Source organism: Adiantum capillus-veneris, chromosome 3 (assembly GCF_014529385.1).
Source record: "Adiantum capillus-veneris isolate H3 chromosome 3, ASM1452938v2, whole genome shotgun sequence".
Classification (NCBI taxonomy): Eukaryota; Viridiplantae; Streptophyta; class Polypodiopsida; order Polypodiales; family Pteridaceae; genus Adiantum; species Adiantum capillus-veneris.
Window position 1 is genome coordinate 124,309,714 of NC_140933.1, and position 10,572 is coordinate 124,320,285.

Genomic DNA, 10,572 nt, shown 5'->3' on the forward strand with positions numbered 1-10,572 from the left:
TATAGGTTGATTTTGCAGTTCAAGTCTTTGGGGTGTTGTTTTTACCTAGTGTATAGACTTCCCCCTGACTTTGAGATCGATTCAATGATTCTAGATCCTGTTTCGTATAGCATTCGTTCGTAGTACGGATTTCAGTCACTTGCGTATTTTAGAACATAGATTTGATTTCCTTAGTAGTGATTGTCATTAGAAGGTCGAGTAGGTGATTTGACACCCACATAGTTGTTTCCATGCGCCTGCGGGTCAAGCTCCGTCCTCGTCTGAAAAATTCTGTTGTTGGTTGAGTTCTCGCTATTTAGCTTCCGCTAGCGGCGTAACCGCCTTCACAATATGCGGCTAGGACTCATACATATACACAATGAAACATACCATGGAAAACAATTTCAAGATCCACATCCAAATGTGGAATGGGGTGGTCGGAGAATAAGGTGAGAGGAGTGGTGAATTAGTGAGAATGGGCTCGCTACTCGTGCATGTAGTAAGGAAGATAATGAGGTCAGGGAAACTTGCGAGTATGCTCACTTCTCATACAAGAGGTGGCGAATCCGCCCACCTTAACATAAGCAGAAAAAAAAGGGCAAGGAACAAGCATATACCATACTCACAATGAGATGTATCCAAAGCGACACAAGGTATGGCACCAAGATGGAGTGTGTTGATTGCTTGCAAAATATAAATACAATAGGTAGAGTATGGCAAGAATATGAGAAGGGAACAAGATCGTAGGAGGCATAATGGAGAGATGGGAGTTGATGGTGAGGAATATCATGAGTGTGTCCACCCTTCTTCTTCTTGAAATTGTGCCTTCAACCCTTAATTACAAGTGATGTGGAGGTGTGGTGCTCATCTTTTGTGCATGGCGATGGTGATGATGATGGTGATGGTGTTGTGATTATGTGATTAGGGTTCATGCTACAAGCATGTAGCACAAGAGTATGTATGGATAGGTGTGTGTGTGTGTGTGTTTATCTCTCCCCCTTCTGAGCTCTCATGACCTCCTTATATAGGGAAGGAGGAGAGGATTTAGCAATATTTCTAATTGAAGTGAGTGACCCACTCTGGTGACTACGAAAATGGGGTGCCTGTGACTGTGGATCCCATCTTGTCTCCTCATTATTTAAAATACCAAAGTCAATAGAGAGAGAAGAAGAGAGAATGTGGGTAGGATGTAGAGGATAGGAGATATTTACAATAGTCTAGCTTTGGCTAGACATAAGCTTATTAGGGAGAGAAGAGAGAGGTAAGAAATTTATAAGAGAGGTTGTCGAAGGTGGATAGTTGTTGATGACGATGGATCCTCCAAAAATGGTGATAGAATCACTCTAGACTAGCCAAGACCTCATTAAAAGATCCTTGTCTCTTGTAATCATGCTTGAAGACTTGTAGAACCATAGCCATTCTAGAGGGAAGAAAATTGGGGATGGCCTGTGTCACCATTACACGAGAAAACTGGGGTCCACCACAAAAATCATAGCTCCGCGTTCATAACTCCAAAAATTCTGAAAAAATGTGAGCTAAAAGTTGACCTCAGGAGCTACATCTTTCATGTTGAACACTCCTTCAAATTCGGGATTCTTCTCTACTTACAAAATTCAGCCAAATAATGTATTATTTGTGGCTGCAAAGGTCTTTTGGTGGTCCCTTTTGAGTGGACTTCTCTCTTTCCTTCAAGTGTAAGCTCCTTCATGTGTATGAAAACATGACCTAGAGTTTTTAAAAGATTGACAATCATCTAGATGGAGGTATTATTGAAATTTGAAAGTGGGGTTGAGGTTTGAAAATGAAAACTAGTGAATAAAATATTTGGTAGGGTGGAATAATATATATACATGAAAAATATATTAGAAAATACTAATATATATATATAATGTAATTTATAATATATATATATTTAATGCTTAAGGTCAAAAGAGAGATCAACAAAGAAAGCTTACTTATTTATGCTAAATCGTGATTGATTAGCATAAGTCTTATTTATTTAATAAAGGCTAAAACATTTGTGAAAAAGGGAAGAAAAATCAAAAGTAACTTATATAATAGAAAATATTTTGGTAAAAGGGCAAAAAAATATATGGGGGGTTCCCATGCATGGAAAACCTTGCCTCATTAGCCCTCCCCCTAAGGCTAGAGGTATTCATGCCTCTAGATCTTCTTCTGGAGCATGTTGAAATAGAGAAAACCTTGCCTCATTAGCCCTACCCCTAAGGCTAGAGGTATTCATGCCTCTAGCTCTTCTTCTGGAGCATGTTGAAATAGAGTAGGATTTCTCCTTGGTGGCGGGTAGATCCTTGTAGGGAATAATGGATCCCTTGGAAGCATGAGGCTCCCCAAAGTTCTTTTCGTTGTCCACCTGGGTCCCACACTAAGCGTAAATCCATTGTATGCAATAATGCCTTCTTCAGAAGATCACACTTATAATGATTCTTGAGTCCACAAGCTGCACAAGAATTAACTCTTGCATAAGTGATAGAAGGTATGGAAAGAACTTGATCAGTCCTTGAAAGTATTCCAAAGCGGCACCATGCATGGCTTCCTTGTCCAGACACATAGCCTAAATGGAGTAAGAAGCCATAATCCTCATATCTTGCTTGTTGTCCTTCTTCATGCCAAATTGATAGACACGTGTTGCCCACATGGATAGATTTCATGGTGGATGCCTGTTGCACAAGATAGCCCACCATGTACAAAAGATAAACTGCAAACCACATTTCAAAAAATGACTCCATGTTACCACTGGTATGCAAAACCATTCTTCCTTGATTGGTGTCTCCTAGATTGATTCCACTAGTTGTTGATGTCAATCCTTCCACTCTTGTCGCAACCCAACTTAAAGAGCTTCCCAAATTAAGGTTACACACAATTTTCACAATTAGAAAGGAAAACCTAAAGTGCCAGTAGACCTCAATTGCATTTCTTTGCATGAGTCTTTCTCTAGAAAGGACTTGCCAAGTGGTCGTCAATATAACTTTTGGTCGTCTTCCACCAATCTCGTGCCATAGGGGTAGTTGAAGTGTCTTCACCACTTTCACATGTGGTTGCAAATTTGAAGGGCCCACCTTTTTGTGGTTGAATGTGAGGCCCATTACCTCAATGAAGCTATCACTTCCTTCACTCCCCGTTGACTCTTCCTCTAAAGTGGTTGAAGAGTCACCACTAGAAAACTCATCCATAGAGGTTTCTAGATCCATGTTGCATTGTTGACCTATCTTCATGTCGTAAAGTATTGGCCTCCCTTTTGCATCCTTCATCTGGATTATGCCGGTGTCCCAGTCCTGCTTAGCTATCATAGCCATAAGCCAAGGCCTCCATAGAATGATAGGGTAGCCCTCCCCTTTATGTGGCATGACAAAGATGTCCACATCTACCTCAGTGTTGAATGCCTTTATCCTAACTGCATTTATGACACCAACACATTGAACTTTTAAATTATTTGCCATTTTGGCTAGGCATGGTGCCGGTCGACTCACCTCTAAACCCAAACGGTGCATTATTTTTTCACTCATGACGCATATTTGTGCGCCACCATCGATGTAGATATTGGAGATGTGTTGCCCTTTGATGTAAGCATCCATCACTCCAGTAGTATGTCATCTAGATTCCTCCCAGAGATAGCCCCAGCTATCTTTGGCTTTGGTCATCTAGTGCTAACCATCTTTGTCCATTGTGTCCTCACCCTAGGTGCTAGGTGGAGTAACTGGTACCTGGTGATTTTTGGGCCCTGCACAGAAACATCTTGAACCAAATAATGGTTTAGAACATTCACCCAAAGAGAAATCTACAATGTCAATTTTACGTCGTGACTTGGACGGCTTTTTGCTATATTCCCCTTTAGTCTTCATCTTTTGTTCCTTTTGGGAAGATTCACCATGCCTATTGCGTTTTACCCCCATGGTACTGTAGGATCTTCTTTAATGTATCTAGGTGCATGGACTTGATGGATAAGAAATTTTGGATGCTTCTTAAGCCATCTCTGTCGCCATGTAGGTTCAAGACTTTTCTCCGGCACCTGCTGCTCCTCTGTCGTCCTTTTAAGCTCAGCTAATATACTCTGCTTGAAATCAAGAGATTCAAACTTCATCAGTGGCAAGGGAAGCATGCGCACATACCAAGCTTCATTTATCTGCTGGGGAGTCAGGTGAGCGACATTTGTAGAGTGTAGTATACGCTGCTCTCAGCTTAGGCTCTTCCAATGATACCTCTCATGGAGGGTCTCCATGCGCTCTCTTAACTGCAGCTCTGCCAATTCATTCAATGTAAGCTCTTTGTCTGCTGTTTCAGCTGTAGTAGGCTCTTGCTCTGTAGCAGGTGCAGATATTGGTTCCTCTGGAGGCATCTCTTGTTGTACAGTCCCTTCTGTCTCTAGTGGCCTGGCTTCAGGCCTGGTAGATGTAGGCGCTATATTTGGCCGTGAACTTGAAGCTTTTAAGAGTGCCAACTGTTGCTTTAAATTTGCATTAAGTTCTAGAAGGAGTTGGTCTTTTTGTAGCATAGATTGAGCTACCAGCTCTTCTCTCTGGAAGGCTTCCATCCTCAGCTTCTTCTCGAGCTCTTCTATCTTCTGATCTTTTTCTTGCATAGCTATTTGAGCCGAGGAGGAGGTGGCCTCGGGTGTTGCATAGCCTTTGAGCTTGTCGATGATTTCACTTTGAAGCTGGACTTGGGCCTTTAAGGAAGTGATGTGATCCGTGCCCAGATCATACATAAATTTGAGTCCACTATACTCATGTCTTGCTTTCTGATGCAGCTCCTTTTCTGCTGTAAACTGAGTATGTAGTTTTCTTAGCTCATCATTAGTGCTGGCTAGCTGTTCTTTTAGTTGAGCTACTTCTTGGAGTTCCTTTTCAAGCTGCAAGCTCTTTGTAGTTGTTTCTTGCTCAAGCTACCTGGCCTGATGCTTCATTCCTTCGGTCATCATTGTAATTTGAGAAGCAAAGAAGTCCAAGCCTTGACCGAAGGTCTACATCGGCGGTGGAACCACTGCTGTGGCGGAGTGTGGAATATAACCGGTACTGCACATGTGTCTTCTCGTGCCTTTGATGATTCAGCTATTGGTGTGAGCTAGACTTTCAGCCTTTTTTTGCTTCTCTGGCATAGCAAGCTTGACAGTTTCTTCCTTTGGAGGCGGAGCCGCTTCATCATCTTCGAGGTTGAAAATAATTGGAGCACTTTGGACCTCTGGCTCTCCCTCTCCTTCAAGTCCTGCATATTGTTGACTTAGTATGTAAGTTCTTGTTACAGAGACAGATACCTTTCTTGCCGCAATTTCTCCACTCAATTGAGTTGAATCTTTCTTTTGCTTCTAAGCTTCGTCTTTAGCTATCTCAGGCTCTGTTTGTGTTGCTTGTGCAGGTTGTGCTTTTGAGATGTGTGGCTCTTCACATTGTGGAGGAGGAGATGGAGGCTGTTGTTCTGTTACAAGTGGTTCATATGCTGCTGAGCCCCCCATTCTTTCCATCCTCTCTTTGGCAAGTCTTTCCTCCTCTTCCTTTAGATATGCTTTGAGAAGGAGGTCCTCTTCGGCCATGGTGACTGAGGGCTTTTTGACACGTGGTTCTCGTGGATTCCATTGCTCCTCAAGGTCACCGGCTACTACCCGTTGCTTCTTGTATGCTTCTTTTAGGCGTTCAAGGCGAGCCTTCTTTTGTAGTGGATCCTCTTGTACTGGAGTTGTGGGAGGTATTTTCCTTTTCCTTGTCATCAATGGGGTGTGTTCTTCTTCCTCTCCCTCAGTCTCCGGCTCTGATGCTTGTGTTGGTTGTGGTTTAGAAGAGGTTCCCGCTTGTTCTTCCTCTTCGGAATCACTTTCTGGTTGCGAGGCTTCATGATGTGTTTCCTCTTCTTCCTCCTCCTCTTCTTGCACTGTCACTAACCTCCTTCTTAATCCTGCCCTCACTGGCTTAGCCTTTGGCTTGGGTGGCTCGTCGTCAGAGGAATCAATATCTTGTAACCAATCTTGTTGGGAGGGAGCAGGTGGTAGCTGAGTTGTGGCCACAATGGCCTCATATGCAATTATTGTTAGAACTTCGAGTGCAGCTAAATATTTGACAGGGCCCTTTCTTCGGAGGTGAAGGGGATTACAATGAATGTACTGTGGATGATATATATCCACAGGGGCATGTTGTCGGCAAGCCCATGAGAATGTAGTAGCCACTGCATGGTTGGGGGTGGTGAAGCGGGGCGGTCTTTTTTCTGTAATATGGAAGAAGTGCTGATAAATCCGGGTGGGGAGCCGAGCCCTCTCGCAGATAATGCTATCAAATGTAGCGGCTGAATCCCGCTTTACAAATGTATTTGTCTCTCTTTCGTGTCGAGCCCTCATTGGCATCCCCGTGTTTGACAGGTTCAGTGCAGCTACAATAACTTCTTGGCTTATGTGTACTTGGACTTTTTCATTGGCCATATTGGTGATATGGGCAATGCCATCTGCTTGAAATGTGTGCAGAAGCTCATAAGCTCTCTGTAAATCTACTCCGCACGGCTCCATTTCAAAATATCTATGGAGATCCACTTTTTCCAAGTCATCTTGGTGCTGGCTAGTGAGCCCGTAGACTTCTCTTGGGGTTAGGGGGACATCCACCAGTTGGTTGTCTGGGGTTCTGAATATTCCCTCATATATGGTTGCACTGTGTGCTTCCAAAAGCTCTCTCTTTTGGTAGGTGGTTGCTTCCTTCATTGTCCTCTTCAGGATAGTATAAGGGGGCGTCTCTTCTAATTCTTGCTTGATGGACTTTCTTCTGGGTCTCTTGGCTATGGACTCTTTTCTTCTTGCATTTTCCCTGTAAGCAGACCACCAACTTGAAAGTTGTCAGTGTCTAGTCAGAGTGCTGGATAGGAGCTTCAACTGAATCTTTGATGATCATCAAATGCAAGTAACACTCAAAATATATGTATAAAGCATGCTTGCAAGCCCAAAACACTAAAACTGACAATTTAGCAACACCAGACAGTGAGCATGTTTACTGTCTCCAGTAGGTGTTTTTGGCACTTTGAGGTGACAATGAGTGCATAGGCATGTAATACAATGCATGTGGAGTGTACTCCCCAATTTTGGTGTAATATGGAGCAACATACCATGAGATATGGCAAACCCTAGATGGTAGGTGAGCTGTATAAATAGGTAACTTAGTGAAATTTTGATGCACAGTGCTTGTGGTTTCACAAACGTTGTGCAATGAGGCTAGATACAGCTTTTGATGGGGTGCAAGTGAACTTCTGGACATTGAGACAGTAAGAGCGCTTACTACCTCTAGAGTGATATGGAGCTGGGTTTTTTTTTATCTGTAATGCTAGGGTTAGCTGGAAGGCATCATTTGATGATTTTTGGTGTGATGACTTTGATAGTGTGATGCTCCTTGGCAACAGTAGGTCCAGAGTTTTCTAGCTGGTGACTGAAATGGCTAAGTGATGATTTTTTGCATTTTTACTTGGTAGGAGTCTTAGCCAATGTAATCATGGTGATGTATAGGAGCTATCTGGAAACTCTGGTAGTAGTCTGGACATGGGAGACAGTAAGAGCGCTTACTGTCTCTTGAGCATTTTTTGAACTTTTTGAGAATGTAGCTTTATGGATGGCTCATAGAGGCTCTAAGAAGCAATTGTGGAGCTTGGCTCTCAACTTGGAATTGGGTATCATGGTTTCTTTACCAGGATTGACGTTGGCAGACTGATGAGCTTGGATTTTTGTCTAAGGATGGGGCTTTTGTGATTTTGTGGGTCAAATGCATGTATATTGATGTATTTTGAGGTGCATATGTGCTCAAAGTTGAGAAATTGGCCAAAAATCCCTTAGAGACAATAAGAGCGCTTACTGTCTGGGGGATCACAGGAGTGACATGCAATTGGAGTTTTGTGTTGGGACATTGTAGCTAGGCCCTATACACCCTTTTGGTGTGGTCACTTGTCATTTTTGACATCCACATTGGGTGTGGTGTCTTCCCAGACTCCCAAAGCCATCTGCTGACTCTGTGTTGGTCTCGGCCTTCCAGGTTAGCATATGCCTATGTGGCATTGTTATTAGACCTATCTCTGAGGTCTCTGTGAAGTCCTATAGCCTTTGGTGGTCTCTAGAGTCTGCTGTGTTTTCTACGGGATTGTGCCTTCCCAGCCCTGTGTGTGCTTGTTACCTGCTTGTAAATGAGTCCAACAAGCATTAAATGACTTGAAAAGTATTTGTACTTACCCCTCATGGTAGCCATGATTGCAATGTGGAAGCAGGTGGCAGGTGGAAGCAGGTAGCAATATGCTCTCTCAAGCTCTCTTTCACAAGGACAAGTAGCAAATGAGCTTAGAAATGAGGGCTTGGGGTATACATACCTGGGGCTTAGGATGTGCAAGTGCAACCACCCCCATGGTTAGTCCCAACTCACATGTTAGATGACCTACGGATCGAAAATTTTGCGATTTGGACACCGTATGGCCAAATTCCATCACTTTTGCACTTTGAGCCTTTCCGCTTTAAAAATATGGTTTCCGTCATTTTCCGCAACCTGACCTGTTGACATTGGAAATCTATTCTGAAAATTCCTGCAGGTTTCCTAATATTAGGAAACATTTCTTGTATCTCTGTTTTATTTTTGGCGGCTTATTACTATTTATTAGAAAATAAAAAGAGAAAAATAGCAAAAAAATAGCAAATCACTCCAAAAATTATCTGAAAAATCATAGGATGTCCCGATATCTTGTATTTATTTAAGATAGCTAAAAACTAAATTTTGTACATATTTACACACACCTAGGGGTATATATCTGGCAGTTTCCCCTTTTTTACCACTTTTCAGGGTAGAAATGCAAACTTGGTCAAGAAAATTCGCAATAAAACACAAAATAAGTCGGAAAACATTTGAATACACTGCCCTATCATCATTTTGGGTCCGCATTTGGAATGCCTCCCCCCCGCCTATCTGGAGTCCTCCTGGACGACATTGTGTCATACTAGTGGTGTTGTGCATGGGTAAAACATTGGTGCCTATGCAAGGCCGTGTAATTAGCCTTATGCATGCATACGTGGTCAGTGCATGGAAAAATTAATTTGTGCAAGATGAGGTTCTTAAGCATATTGATTAAGGGCATCTGCTGGCGTGGTTTCCAAGTGGTAGAATGCTTTCAAGAGACTAAGTTTCTCGGACATGGTCAGAATTGGTGGTGGTTTGACCAATGTTGACGTGTTGAGTACCTGTTGATGTGTTTTAGGTTGCCATTGCAACCTGGATGTAGCCGGTTTTGGGTTTGGAATCTTTCATTTGGGTTGCCATTTATACGAGACGGCAATTTTGGTGGGCTGTTTAGGAACCCAAACTTGTTTGTAGTGAATAGGACTTTTGGGTTTGATTTGCCTGGGCGGTGGGTGGGCGCGGGTGTACTGTTTGGATTGTCGAGCAGCTGTGATTGCCGTGTGGTTGCCTTTTGGCAGCGGGGGTTGAGAAACTGTTGGCTTGGGTTGCTTGGGCCGCCAAACCTGCTTGGTTTTCTGTATAGGAGTAATGACATTAGCAGGTTTGATTGGATTCCACCTATATTTGTTGGATGTTGTCGATGTGTTGGGCACTAGTGGTGGCTTCGCTCTCCAGACAAGTTGTTGGCTAGGCTTTGGCGGTGGAGATTGTGGATTTGATTGTTTTGGCCGCCAAACTTGCTTGTATGTTGGGCGAGGTAACTGTGGAATTCCGGATTTATGTTGAGGCCTTTTTTTGGTGTGAGGAAGTGCAAGTTGTGACACTGGTTCTTCAATGCTGACATGACATGCAGCATCAACAGTTTCCTTTGGTTGTGACGGTTGTACAGTTGCTGAAACAAGTGCAGGTGGTGGAGGAAGGAATTTCTGATTGTTTTCTTGTAGTTACTAATGAGGGACCTCCTCCTCGCTTGCAAACAACACTTTGCTGACCTTTCCCTCTGCTTGAAAGTACATTTGGTTACCTGACCAGTGCAAATAAGCTTTGTATCTCCTTTGCCAGGTTGTACCAAATATGATGGCGGAATAATCATCTTGAACATCGCACACATGAAATTGATGAGTGCACAGCAGGCCATTGATATACAACGGTATCTCCGCCCAGCCTTTGGTTATGATAATTGCATTATTGAAGGCTTCACAACAGCAACATTCCGGCACTAACTGAACACCTGTCAGCTGATTAAAGAAACTGTATGTGACGTAGTTGTAATGAGCTCCTGAATCCACTAAGGCATAGGTTGGAACTTTATCCTGGGTCACTTCAATCGGAATGCAAGGATCAACATCTTCATCATCGAGATCAAAAGGAGTAATCTGATACATCTGACTCCACTTTTGCTTGTTGAATCCCTGTTGCTGCTGCTTTCGTTTGAGTTGTCGAAGCCGTGCTTCTTCTTTGATAAATTTGGCTGTAGCTTTTTGACAACCTGCTGCATGCACCCTCTCAAGCATTTCTAGAGTTAGCGGGAGATGATATTTCTTTAACCTGCATCCACTAATCCAATTAGGCATCTCCTCTCCCTCTAATGTGGCAAGTTTGATGGCCCCGCTAGATGATATATCTGTAATCAAATAGGGTCCCATGCCTCGCTTCTTCAATTTCTTGGTTTCTTGTTTGA

The 10,572-nt window shown here is 43.0% G+C and overlaps 1 protein-coding gene and 1 pseudogene across 1 annotated transcript; both read right to left on the reverse strand.

Moving 5' to 3' along the window:
- Nucleotides 1-4,171: 4,171 nt before the first annotated feature.
- Nucleotides 4,172-5,524, reverse strand: LOC147461647 (uncharacterized). Its single transcript, XM_086506009.1, has one exon. The coding sequence runs from the start codon at nucleotides 4,700-4,702 to the stop codon at nucleotides 4,172-4,174; it is 531 nt and encodes a 176-aa protein (XP_086362135.1). The 5' UTR covers nucleotides 4,703-5,524.
- Nucleotides 5,525-9,543: 4,019 nt separating this feature from the next.
- On the reverse strand, nucleotides 9,544-10,276 carry LOC147461648 (uncharacterized; annotated as a pseudogene).
- Between the last annotated feature and the right edge of the window lie 296 nt (nucleotides 10,277-10,572).

Coding starts and splice junctions, on each gene's coding strand:
- LOC147461647 (XM_086506009.1), bottom strand. CDS start 4,702: ATGTATGATCTGGGCACGGATCACATCACTTCCTTAAAGGCCCAAGTC.